The 13801-nt window shown below is 39.9% G+C and overlaps 1 protein-coding gene and 1 long non-coding RNA gene across 3 annotated transcripts in view; one reads left to right on the top strand and one right to left on the bottom strand.

Moving 5' to 3' along the window:
• The first annotated feature begins 360 nt into the window (after nt 1-360).
• Nucleotides 361-7101, top strand: LOC123502538. 2 transcript variants are annotated; one of them, XR_006674159.1, is made up of 3 exons: nt 361-1342; nt 4288-4405; nt 6240-7101. It is a non-coding gene; the product is annotated as an uncharacterized LOC123502538 (long non-coding RNA). The 2 variants fall into 2 exon arrangements; XR_006674158.1 differs by having other exon boundaries at nt 364-1301.
• Nucleotides 7102-9021: 1920 nt separating this feature from the next.
• The window catches only part of LOC123502537, a 9851-nt gene continuing 5071 nt past the window's right edge, over nt 9022-13801 (bottom strand). Inside the window, exons 2-4 of the mRNA XM_045251656.1 lie at nt 12736-12783; nt 10432-10649; nt 9022-10148 (exon numbers count right to left, since the gene is read on the bottom strand). Coding sequence (XP_045107591.1) covers nt 9680-10148; nt 10432-10649; nt 12736-12783 — 735 coding nt within the window. The 3' untranslated portion in view covers nt 9022-9679. The remainder of the gene's footprint in view (nt 10149-10431; nt 10650-12735; nt 12784-13801) is intronic.

The raw sequence follows: 13801 nt of genomic DNA, 5'->3' as shown, positions 1-13801 counted from the left end.
TCGCTAATCTTAACTTGATCCGGTAAAACAAACAGCAGCAGATTTGTAACCCCAATAAGGCTGTTTTTTTGTGATAATAGAAAATGTGCTGTTGTTGATTTTTTTTTATTTCTTTTTCTTTTATGTGATTGGTGATTGTAAGAAGGGTTGTTGTTTTTTTTTTTGTAATTTGAATAGTTGTCATGTGATTTGTTGTTACTATTGTTATTATTTTAGTAGAATTCTAAAATCTCTCTCTCTCTCTCTCTCTCTCTCTCTCTCTCTCTCTCTCTCTCTCTCTCTCTCTCTCTCAACAATTTTCCCAATGGTACTTTTCTTCTTCTTCTTCTTCTTCTTCTTCTTCTTCTTCTTCTTCTTCTTCTTCTTCTTCTTCTTCTTCTTCTTCTTCTTCTTCTTCTTCTTCTTCTTCTCTCCTCCTCCTCCTCCTCCTCCTCCTCCTCCTCCTCCTCCTCCTCCTCCTCCTCTTAACTAACGTGTGCAATTTGGCATTATTGGAGTAATTTTTCTTATAATTTTCTTAGTTTTTGTCTTTGCTTTCCAACACTAACGACTGTAATGGCCGAACTGGTCGTTAAGAGGTGATGGCGGACTATATTTAGTCTTGTTAGCGGTAATGACTCATTTTGTAGTCGCGGTTGCCGATTTATTGGTGTGTGTGTGTGTGTGTGTGTGGCGAGAGAGGGAGAGCGATAAAGACTCATTATTATAGTTATTAAGCAACCTTCCTTCTCTCTCTCTCTCTCTCTCTCTCTCTCTCTCTCTCTCTCTCTCTCTCTCTCTCTCTCTCGTTAAGCCTGCATTTACTTAGGTTATTATAATATTAGGCACTTTAAAAAGACTGAGGGAAAAGAATATAAGTGTAAATAATATGAAAGAAAAAGGAATGAAAGAATACCACTGTTTACATTATTAATTAAAAGTGTATGTCATCTCTTTTCTTTTGTTTCTTTTTCTTTTCTTTTTTTATTTTCCCCCACCCTGTTTTGTATCTTCACTTTTTATCCTCTCTCTGTCTATCTTCGCTCTTTTTTTTTTTTTTTTTTCTCTCTCTCTCTCTTCGCTCTCTCTTTCACACCATAAAATCCCTTCCAGCCTTTCCCCGTCAGTATATTGCACCATTATAACCATTGTATTTTTCCACACGATTTTGTCAAAGAAAACACGAAAACAAACCGTTAATTCACAAAGTTCCAAAAATGTGTCAAACTGTCGAGATGATTCGGTGCCGCCATGAGCAACCGAAGTAAACATTGAGACAGAGCACGTGGAGCCTTCATCGGCCGACCCTTGCCTGAATATTGGTTAGTTTGTTAGTGTTTCTCGTTCTTACTGATGTCATTGGGTATGTGTTTATTGAAGGGAGTGTGTGAGTGAGTGAGTAAGTGTGTGTGGTAAGGGAGAGGGTGTGTGAGTGTGTTACTGGCTACCGTGTGCATTGAAGGGAGAGTGTGAGTGAGTGAGCATGTCGAGGGAGAGGGTGTGTGCGTGTGTTATTGGCTGCCGTGTGAGTGAGTGTGTGGTCAGGGAGGTGATGTGTGAGTGTTTTATTTAGTGCAGTGTGCATTGAAGGGAGTGTGTAACTAGAGAGAGAGAGAGAGTGTGTTAAAGCAGGGCGGATCCAGGATTTTGTCTTGGTGGGGGTCCATACTCCATAGCCTCAATATGGTGATGGTGGCAGCGAACACAGCGAATCCTTTCAGCTGCAGGTTCAGGCTGACGCTGTAAGCCGCCCAATGAAATAATGAGGATGGAGAAGGTAGAGTAGTAACTGTCTCAAGGTGTGTAGCGAGGGGGTCCATCTTGGTGAGGCTTGTAATGGTGACAGTTCAGGCTTGTTGTGCCCCCATCACTACAGAGATCTTGGTGTTAATTTCTGCTTGCTTTTTTTCATGCAAGAGGGGAAGCCAGCCAAGGGCAACGAAAGATAAAATAAATAAAAAAAAGGCCCATTTGAATGCCAGTTCCCTTAAAGTTAGCTGGCTCACAAACTCTCCATTCGGCGTTCAATGGCCTCGAGATGCGCTGTGTTGATGAGCACAGTGACTCCATTAATGCCACAGCTGCCTTAAGCCAAGCAACCACAGGCCTCACATGAACAGTGACGCAGAGTAATTTCAGGGCAGTGTTACATTTTACAAACTGCATGCGCAGACAAGGAGCTGACTATGCAGGGGCACCCCTCCTGCTGATAAGAATTTTCCTCAATACTACAATTTAAGTCCAAAACAACAGAAACCGCAACTGACAAAAACCGGTGACTTGGTCTCACTGCAGGCATCAGTGTGACATGCAAGAGACAGGCTTGCTGGATCCCTTGTAAAACTTTAAAAAGCATAAGAAAGCTTGTTGACAAAAATAGCTCACACCAGAGAGGAGCTGAGTTAGGTTATGCTGCTTTGGGGTGAGATTCCAGACCACTTGGACTCCCCACAACCCTGGATCTGCCACTGTATTGCATACTGTGTGCATTGAAGTGTGTGTGTGTGGTTAGGGCGAGGGTGTTTGAGTGTGTTGTTTTACATGTGTTGAAGGAGGGAAAACGGTACTGACTGACGCCTTTCTAGATATTTACCGGTGTGGCGAAGTTGGGATTAGATTTAATTAGTTTAGGTTAGGTTAGATTAGATTAAGTTTGGTCATGTTCAGTTAAGTGAGGTTGAGGTGAGGTTAGCTTAGGTCAGGTTAGGTCAGATCAGGTTTGGTGTATGCTCCAGGTCACTTCATTTAGTGTGTATCATTTCACTTTAGAGTTTACCATGACAATGTTTGAGATGAATGTAACACTTTCTTGTCACTTCTGTTCAGTTTTATATTTCACCTTAGTAGTTGTTTCCTTTGACACATACAAATTAATTCATTACTTGTCACACTGAAAGTACTAGTTAACAAGCTCTTCTTTTGAGTTTGAGTATGAATGACTATTATTAACTCCTTCAATACCAGGATACAGTTTTACCATGAGTTTTGGGTACAGTTAGACAATTTTACTTACATATTAACTGTCTATGGAGATCAGAAGCTTAATGACCAGAATCTTCACTATTTTAATCCCCACACAAGTTTCTGAAGTTGTATCAAAGCAAATAGTAAGCAGAATAAATATGAAAATGTGTCCTGGTACTGAAAGGGTTAAACTAGAAGCTATATACACTTTTTGGTTGTTTGTTGGTTTTGTTAAGTATATTTGGGAATAGAAAGAGGCTAGTTTGTGTATGGTTAGCTTAGTTTTGCCTTAATTTTTCTTCTTTTTTTTTTTTTTTTTTTTTTTTTTTTTTTGCACCTTCACTTTTTGCTTTCCACTTTTTTTTTTTTTTTTTTTTTTCTTTTTCTTCTTTACATTGTGATCAGTAGTTTTTTGTTCATTTTGGTTTAAGTTTTGTTATTGATATATCTTCCTACATCACTTTGTTTTTTAATTATGTGAATTTTGACACACACACACACACACACACACACACACACACACACACACACACACACACACACACACACACACACACAGTTCATGAAGTCAGATATATATTAAATACTTGACAAATCGAGCTTACCTTTAATTCTGTATATATGTTACAACTTTACACACACACACACACACACACACACACACACACACACACACACACACACACACACACACAGGAGAATGAAGTAAGTGGGATAGCATTATTTTTAGTGTGTCTGGTGTGGGTTATTTCTTAGATTGGCATAGCATTTTATTCCTCTATTGTCCATCTTAGGTGTGTGTGTGTGTGTGTGTGTGTGTGTGTGTGTGTGTGTGTGTGTGTGATTGTTTTATATTTAGTACTGACACAAGTTGCATTTATGTATGAAATAAACGTAATATCTTTCATTATTGTTTTTTTTTTTTTCATTTTCCACATTATAGAGATGAAATTTAATCTGCTACTTGGAAAATTATGATGTTTTTTCTCAGAGTTGAATGTGAAAGAAGGAATTAGGAACTGACCTTTGTGTGATGCATACTTTTATCTCTTCTCTTTTATCTCATTTATTTATTTATTTAATTTTATTATCTAGGCTTGAATCTTTTTTTTTTTTTTTTTTTTTGTGCCACCTGTTGATGAGAAGGAAGTGAAAGTCAAGGTAAGAAATGCTAGATGTTCTTTCAAGGTTCATTAGAAAGTTGGCTCATGTTACCTTACCTCCTCCTCCTCCTCCTCCTCCATCTTTTTTTTCTTTTTTTTTCCTTCACTTTTTTTGTCTCAAAGTAATAATGATGTTAATAATATATTTGAGTTATAAGTATATTTTCCATCTCCATTGCAGAGTTAGTGTTTTCAAAGTGCTGTGAAGAACAATACTATTACTACTACTACTACTACGACTACGAGTGGATACTGCTACAACAACTACAACAACTACAACTACCACCAGTCATCTCTTGGTAAGTTATAGACAAATTTTCCATTTTCTTTACTGTGGATCTTCAATTTTCAGAACCCATAAGAAAAAAGAAAGAAAATTTGCAATCCTAGGTTTCTTTTTATTCATCTTCTTTACTTGTTTGTTCTTATTTCGGTGAGTAAATGCAAGAAAAGGAAAATTTGTAATGTATCTTCAAAAATTTAGTATGAGCGTCCCCACACACAAAAAAAATTACTTATCTGTATTTCTGACAAGTATACATGCAACAAAAGCAAAGATTAGCATACTCCTTTAAAACTTCCCCAAAACTGCCGTGGTGCAGTGGAACCATGCCTGCTTTGGGGTCCGAGGGGTCTCCAAGCACACGGGTTTGAATCCTGTCCACGGTCCGAGTGTAGGTTGGGCTTCCTCACTCGGGGCAACGGTTTCCTAGCGGGTGGGCTTTGAGATAGGAGGTACCACAAAAAGTATCCCCTTTAGCCCAGAAATTCCCATGAAAAAGCCCACATGGTATAAATAAAAAGATAAATAAATAAAAAAAAAAAAGATCATGTGTAACCCCTTCAATACCAGGACACATTTTCCATATTCACTCTGCTCACTATTGGGTGATTTTATACAGCTTCAGAAACTCATGTGGGAATCTAGGAATTAGTTAGAATTTTCTTTATATGATTTTGTACAATCTTTTTGAACTATTTTGTACTAATTTTCTATTTTTCTTCTATTTTTCATTATTTTTTTTTACTATTTTTATTATTTTCTCTGGCCATTGATTTTCTGCCCCCCACAGACCCTTCCTAAAGTCAATAAAATGGTCTAATGGTAAAAAATGTGTCTCAGTACTAAAGGGATTTAAATAGTGAAGACTGTGGCCATTAACCTTCTGACCTCCTTAGACCCTTCCTAATGTCAATAAAATGGTCTAATCATACCCAGAAATCAAGGTAAAAATGTGTTCCAGTACTGAAGGAATTAGAATAGTGGAGACTGTGGCTATTAACCATCTGACCTCCATAGACCCTTCCTAATGTCAATAAAATGGTCTAATTGCACCCAAAACTCATGGTACAGAAAGTTGAGAATCCACTGTACTGTTCTGTTATATCCATGTGCCTGTGGTTTATTTGTGTTCTGTGTCACTGGTGTGCTTGTAATGTGTTTGTGAAAGGTGAATACAGTGGAAGGGTAAGTACAGTGCAGGAATGAGTGTAGTGTAAGGCCTGGTTCACACCAACGTCTTAACGTCTTCCGTCTCTGTTGTTTTTGTCCGTTTTCCCGTGTTTATGACGTCACAGGAGAAGCGGCGGATGGGATGGTCTCTGCTAGTCCGCTTGTAAACACAGCATCAAGGACAACATGGTGTGGTCAGCGATGCGAAAGGAAGAGGAAGATGTTTTAGCCATTTGGGTACTCATGGCTGCACAAGAAGAGGAAAATCGGACAGAAGGAGGAGAAGGTTGTGGTCACGACGTCTTCTCCTAGAGAGGCCTTTGTGTGGAGAAAAGGCAGTATTGATGGCTTTTGAAAAGAGGGCTGACCCAGGTTCATTCTATGCAGCCTATAGAATGACGCCAGACTCCTTCGATGACCTTGTGAGATTTCTCGAGCCTCACCTCGAGAAAGCACACACTAACTGCAGGGAGCCTATCGGTGTAGCAGAGCGCATTGCCATCACACTGAGACAGTGTTGCCTCTTCTACATTCACAGGCATTTTCTCCGCATAATTTTAAATTGTCCTTTACAAATTCGCACACATATACATGTACAACATATTATGTATCAATTACAATATTTCTGATTATCATTAATATGTGTTTCACCCAAATTATTATAGCACTTTAATTCTTAGAAAACAGCGGATGCAACACCGCACAAGGAGAGATGGATTCAAGTTAACTCGTCCGCTAAACGGATTCCGCTGGAACGGAAGCGGAAAGAAGTGACCATTCCCCGGTTCATAGGCAAGCGGAACCGTATGACGTCACACTTACCACGGATGACGGAAGACGGAAGACGTTAAACCTTGGTGTGAACCGGGCCTAAGGGTGAGTATATTAGAAGGGGAGACCAGAAGCATAGTCTCTCAATCTCCATAATGAGTCAATTATTTCCCATTTTTTTTCGTAATTGGACAGATACAGTAAGTCCTTATACGGTACTTCGTTATCTGGTAAATTCCCAGTTACGGTGTTTGGTAATTACTACCCTCGATTCTGTTTATGGTAAGAAAAAATTCACAGATACGGTATCCACTCATGTTTTGTTTACACTTTACCCCGTACCGTAGCGCCACCACACCGCAGCCACCACAACAATCCGTCTCTTCCTGCGTTTCCCACTGAACATACAGTGAAATCCTTACGGCATGTTTTTTGTCGATATTATGAATAAGGGCTGAAATTCCTACTGTCCCTTAGCCTTGGGAGGGACATCATCTGATGGAATACGTGGCAAGTGAAAGGTAAATAAAAACATTTTCTGTTTTTCTTTTGCGCAGTACTTTACGTTTTTTTTATATGACTATTTTCTTGTGTGTAAGGGTGACTTTCGACGTGCTGGAACACATCCCCTATTATTACATGTTGTAATGGGTTCGGTATACGGTAATTTTGATTTGCAGTAAGGTCTTCAGGAATGTGTATGTACCGTATAACGAGGACTTACTGTATTTTCCTTTATAATGGAGACAAATATTTTTAGTGGTGAGAATATTTTTTCCTCCTTTGGTGATGAGACAAATTTTCTTCTTTCTGCGATGAGACATGTTTTCCTTTTTTTGGTGATGAGACAAATATTTTCCTTTTTTCCATAATGAGACAAGTTCTATTTGGCACCTCATCATTCTGCTCATGTTCTAAATTTCTCCATCCTTCGCATAATTTTTATTGTAATATGAACCGAAAGTGTTAGTTTATTGTTTGCCTACACACACACACACACACACACACACACACACACACACACACACACACACACACACACACACACACACACACACACACTTAATGAACCAGAGAAGTGTTGGTTTAAGAGCATTTCTCCTTCAGACACCTCTCCCAACCCAACCCAACCTAACCCAACCCAACCCAACCCAACCCAACCCAACCCAACCTAACCCAGTGTCGTTAAGGTGGAATCAGAACACATTAATAGGAAGCAAAAGATAATGAAGGATAACACAATGAATACAACATGACGATAATACTGAACTTTTTATTTACTTTTGTTCACACTGCCAGCGTCGTTTATTTTTTTTGTTATTTTGTCGATGTGTGAGAAAAAATAAATGTATTGGTATGTCGTAACTCATAATTTTGTCTTCGTTCAGGTTCGTGGTTCGTCTCCGGCTTATACGTCTCATTATAAGCGGGGAACATGAGGAATTTGTGACGAGCGATTGTTTTTTTTTATTATTATTATTTTTCCTTTCGTTTTTTGGTGTTTGCGAAAATGTTTGATTTTTTTTAGTATTTTGAGTTGCGTCTTAACGGTTTATTTATTTATTTTTTGTTTAGTAGACAGATTGATGTTTGTGGAATTAAAAGTGAAGTTATAATTAATAAATCTGATTGTTTTGTTTTATATTTTGAGTTGCGTTTGAGTTTTTTTTTAGTCAACAGATGATGTTTGGAATTAAAAGTGAGGTTAGAATTAATAGATCTGATGGTTTTTCTTTAATATTTTGAGTTGCGTTGAGTGAAAATGTGTCCCAGTACTGAAGGGGTTAAGTGGTCCTGGCAATACTGTTTGTGGAATTGAAAGAAAGTGTAAAATTTGTTAATCTCATATTTTTTCAACTTTCCCTTAAATAAGATAAGTGAAAAGTAAGTAACTAGTAAAGAGATGCTTTATTAGTTTGAGATAAGGTCATTTTTAGTAGAGTGATGTTTGTAGAATTGAAAGAGGTTAGAATTAGTTGATCTCATTTTTTTTTTTTTCAACTTTTCAAATATAAGATGATTGAAAAGTAAGTAAATATGTAAAGAGATGTGTTGTAAGTTTGAGATAAGGACAATTTTAGTAAAGGGATGTTTGTGGAATTAATAGTGAGGTTAAAATTAATAGATCTCATAATTTTCAACATTTCCAATAGAAGACAAATGAAAAGTGAGGACGTATGTAAAGAGATGCATTATAAGTTTGAGATCATAGCATTTTTTGGTGAGAATACCTAAAGAAAAAGATAATTAATATAGAGAATTTAAGACATTGATTTCTGAGCATTTTCTCTTACTCAATTTTTTTTTTTTATTATCATGTTCCATTAAAGTTTTGTGAATGTTTTTTGGCTCATTTTTCTTATTAGTTAGCAAAAATTTATTAATGCTCAGTTGTCAGCAAGTCAATTTTCTTCATTATCAGTAAAGAGGAACTCAAATTTGTGTTTTTAAGCAAGTGGAACTGGTAATAATGTTTAACCCCTTCAGTACCATGGTAAGTTTCTATATTCATTCTGGTGACTATTTGGTGATTCTGTACAGCTGCAGAAACTCATGTGGGGATTAAAATAGTGAAGTCTGTGACCATTAATCTTCTGACCTCCATAGACTCTTGCTAACGCCAATAAAATGCTCTAATGGCATACAAATCTCAAGGTAAAATTGCGTCCCAATACTGAAAGAGTTAAAATAGTGAAGACTCTGGACCATGGACCATTAATCTTCTGATCTCCATAGACCCTTCCTAATGGCAATAAAATGGTCTAATTACACAAATCGCAAGATAAAAATGTGTCCCAGTATTGAAGGGATTAAGTGGACCTGGCAATGCTGTTTTAAGTGGACCTGACAATGCTGTTTATATGGACCTGGCGATGCTGTTAAAGTGGACCTAGCAATGCTGTTTTATCCATTGTTTTGTTAGTGGAGCAGGAAATTTGAGGGTGAATAATTAGTTCGTGTGGAAAAATATAAAGCTTGTGTGTGTGTGTGTGTGTGTGTGTGTGTGTGTGTGTGTGTGTGCGTGTGTGTGCGTGTGTGATATAATAAATATTCGCAGTTAACTTTATGTATACTCACTGACGGGGTTGCCATGTGTGTGTGTCTCTCTCTCTCTTTGTGTGTGTGTGTGTGTGTGTGTGCGTTTCAGTTTCAAAAATCACACACGAGATCACAATTCTAAAACAAACCTTTTTTTTTTTTTTCATTAAACCAAACAAAAGACAAAACTTCGAAAAAACACCAACACACACAAACATGGAGAGAGAGAGAGAGAGAGAGAGAGAGAGAGAGAGAGAGAGAGAGAACCCACACAGACAAACCCCAATCACCAATCTTCACCAATCACCATCTAATCATCATCATACCGAATAAAGTAGGTAACAGGCTTGGCACCATTAGTACTCATGCTGAAATAGTACCCACTGCCGCCTGGCCAATTGAAACTCGAAGGCGCACTCTTGAAAGGTGATGGAGAGGTCTTCCGGAAGCCACTGGGGGAAATGGAGTTGATGGACGAGAAACTAGGACGGGAGAACTTGTTGGGTGAAGAGAAGGACGTGGGACGCTTCTGGGTGAATGACTGACTTCCCAGGGTGTTGAAAGATCGTTGGCTTTGCTGGTTGGCGTTGAAGGTGCTTGCAGGCCGCTGGGTGTTGAAAGATGGGCGTTGGGTGTTGAAGGATGGTTGGGTGTTGAAAGATGGGCGTTGGGTGTTGAAAGATGGGCGTTGGGTGTTGAAGGATTGGCGTTGGGTGTTGAAAGATTGGCGTTGGGTGTTGAAGGAAGGTCGTGGTGCGGTGAAGCTTCTGGTGTTGTGCCTTTTGGTGGTGTTGACAGAGACAGTGGTGTTGTGAGGAGAGAGAGAAAAAGCGATTAGTTTTAGTGCGTTTAACTTGTAGGAAAGACACACACACACACACACACACACACACACACACACACACACACACACACACACACACACACACACACACACACACACACACATGAAATAACAATAAAGGAAGCAAAAAACATGAAAAAACAACACCCACACACACACACACACCCAAACCCACACCCACCCACCATCCACTTACCCACAAATCCATACCCACTCACCTGGCAGTCACGAAGCGGTTTCTCCTGAAGGTGTTCCCTGTGATGGCGCCAGACGCTCTCAGCCTCGTCAGCTTGGCCCGCGCCTCTGCCCTATCGTCGGCATCCTCGTCATAAAGGTCCTCGTACAGATCCTCCAGGGAGTCATCGTGGTCATCGTCAAAGAAATCGTCAAAATCGTCATCATCAAACCGGAGGAAACGCGAACCACCGAAACGAGGCTGTGGGGAGAGTGGGAGGGTTAGGTGGAGGGGAAGCTGGTGGGTGGTTAGGTGGAGGGAGAGTGGAGGGGAAGGTGGAAGGTGGTTAGGTGGAGGGAGAGTGGAGGGGAAGGTGGAAGGTGGTTAGGTAGAGGGAGAGTGGAGGGGTGGGTGGTTAGGTAGAGGGAGAGTGGAGGGGTGGGTGGTTAGGTGGAGAGAGGATGGAAGGTGGTTAGGTGGAGGGAGAATGGAGTGGTTAGGTGGATGGTGAGTGGAGTGGAGGGTGGTTAGGTGAAGGGAGAGTGGAGAGGTGGATGGTTAGGTAGAGGGAGAGTGGAGGGGTGGGTGGTTAGATGGAGGGAGAGTGGAGGGGTGGAAGTTGGAGAGAGGGTGGAAGATGGTTAGGTGGAGGGAGAATGGAGTGGTTAGGTGGAGGGTGAGTGGAGGGGAGGGTGGAGTGTTGAGGTAAGGTTAGGTGGAGGGTGGAGTGGTGAGGGGTGAGTAAAAAGAACAAGTGTAGTGGTGGATAGAAGGAGGACTGGAGGAGGATGGATAGAATGAAAGAAGGGTGGAGGAGGGTGGATAAAAGTAAAAGAGGAAGGGTGGAGTGATGAGGAGTGAGAGACAGCAAGTGGAGGGATGGTTGTGGAGGGAAGGTTGGAGTGTTTTGGTGAGGGATCAAGTGGAAGCGAGGGGTGGAGTGCTAAGGAATGAGATACTGAGAGCAAGTGGAGGGGTGGATAAAAGAGAAGGCTGTGTAGGAGGGTGGAGTGGTGAGGAGTGAGATAATGAGAGGAAGTGGATAAGTGGATAAAAAGGAGAAGCTGTTGGTGAAGGGTGGAAGGTGGTGAGGAACGAAACGAAACGAAGTGGAAGAAGAGTGCATGAACCAGCGAACTGCGGCTGTGGAAGGGAGAGTGGAGGGAGGGTGGAATGGTTCAGGGATGACAAAATTAAGTGGAAAAGTTAATGAATAAAAGAAAATAATAAAAAAGTATGAATTGTTAAACCTAGGCAGTGGAAGAGAGAAAGGAATGTGGAATAGAATGTGGAATGATTCAGGGAGGGAAGGAGAAAAGAGAACAAGTGGAAGAATAAAGAAATGAAGTAATAGAAAGGCACAAACCAGCTAACCGAGACTGCGGAATGGAATGTGGAAGAAGGAAGAGATGAAATAAGAGAACAAGTGGAAGGGTGGATGAATAGAGAAGGAATAATGATGAGAGAAGAAGAAGAAGAAGAGGAGAGAAGAAACTAATAAAAACATGAACCACCAAACCGAGGCTGTGGAAGAGAAGTGGAATGGTGCAAAGATGAGATAGAAAGTGGAAGAAGTGGATAAAAAGATAATAAAGGATGGAGAAGAGATAGAGAGAGAGAGAGAGGAAGGTGGATGGTAGAAAGAAGTGGATGGAGAAGAGATAGAGAGAGAGAGAGAGAGAAGGTGGATGGTAGAAAGAAGTGAAGGGAAGGTGGAACGTTTTAAGGATGAGAGAGAGAGAAGAGAAAATTAAGGAAGAGAAGGAAAGAGGGAAAGGATGGAGGGAAACTGGAGGAAGGAAACGTGCTGTAGAAACAAAGGAAGGAGGACGAAGGAGGGTGGAGGGAAAAGTGAGGAAGGGTGGAGAAAAAAGGTAGGAATTTGTGAAAGGGAGGAAAAAAAAGTGGAGAGAATAAAGGGGGAGGTAATTTATGGAGGAAAGGATGGAGAAGATTAGCAAAGGAAGGGCAGTGGGTGGAAAACAAGAGAGAGATTAGTGGAGGAGGGAGGGAGGGATTGTTGAAATTCTCTCTCTCTCTCTCTCTCTCTCTCTCTCTCTCTCTCTCTCTCTCTCATTCGTTCATTCATTCATTCTTGCTCTTTCTTTCTTTCTTTCTTTCTTTCTTTCTTTCTTTCTTTCTTTCTTTCTTTCTCTCTCTCTCTCTCTCTCTCTCTCTCTCTCTCTCTCTCTCATTCATTCTTTTTCTTTCATTCATTCATTTTCTTTTTCTTTCATTCTCTCTCTCTCTCTCACATTCATTCTTTTTTTCTTTCATTCTCATTCATTTTCTTTTTTCTCTTCTCTCTCTCTCTCTCTCTCTCTCTCTCTCTCTCTCTCTCTCTCACCTGGTTGAACTGCGCCGCCGCCACCGCCACCAGGGCCAGGAGAACAATCTAGAGGGGAAAAAAGGAAAAGTTAGTCATCTTTTCCCCTCACTTTTCCCCTCTCCCTCTCACTTTTCCCCTCTCCCTTTGATTCATCTTCCCCTTTACCTCGTTGAGAGTTCAGGTTATGTCTTTCATTCTCTTTCCCCTCTCACTGTTTCCCCTTTTGCTTTTCCCCTTTTTTCCCCTCTTCTATCTCTATTTCTTTTTCTTTTTTCATTTGCCTCATCTTTTTCTTCGTTTCAGAGATTTTAAGTAAGCTTGTTAATTCTCTCTCTCTCTCTCTCTCTCTCTCTCTCTCTCTCTCTCTCTCTCTCTCTCTCTCTCTCTCTCTCTCTCTCTAAATTTTTTCTTTTCTTTTTCTTTTTCTTTTTCCTAGTCAAGGTGAAATGATTAACTCCGCTACTCTTAATGTTTTCCTCCTCCTCCTCCTCCTCCTCCTCCTCCTCCTCCTCCTCCTCCTCCTCCTCCTCCTCTTCCTTAGCCTTGCGTGACTGAATAAGGGGTAATGGTAAAAGGGTGGAGGTTTTATATTAATCTCTCTCTCTCTCTCTCTCTCTCTCTCTCTCTCTCTCTCTCTCTCTCTCTCTCTCTCTCTCTCGTCACTTTATTTTTCATGTTTATTAATTTTTGTTTTGTTTTTTCACATTTCGTTTGTTTTAATTGGATTTCTCTTTGTATTTCGTTCGTTTTCTTGCGTAATTGGACACTTACACGTTATATGAAAAAAAAAAAATTGATAGGAAACGAAGAAATATGGAAAAAAAGTTGATAGAAAACGATGAGATATGGGAAGAAATTGATAGAAAACGATGATATGGGAAGAAATTGATAGAAAACGATGAGATATGAAAAAATTTATAGAAAACGAAGAGATATGGAAAAATTATAGAAAACGAAGAGATATGGAAAAAATATAGAAAACGAAGATATGAAAAAGATTGATAGAAAACGAAGAGATATGGAAAATAAATTGATAGGAAACGAATGAATATTAAAAAAAATGGATGAAAAACGAATATGAAAA

This window comes from Portunus trituberculatus, chromosome 12 (assembly GCF_017591435.1).
Source record: "Portunus trituberculatus isolate SZX2019 chromosome 12, ASM1759143v1, whole genome shotgun sequence".
NCBI classification, from domain to species: domain Eukaryota; kingdom Metazoa; phylum Arthropoda; class Malacostraca; order Decapoda; family Portunidae; genus Portunus; species Portunus trituberculatus.
Note: the sequence above shows the minus strand (reverse complement) of the source record. Positions and strands in the feature narration are given on the sequence as shown.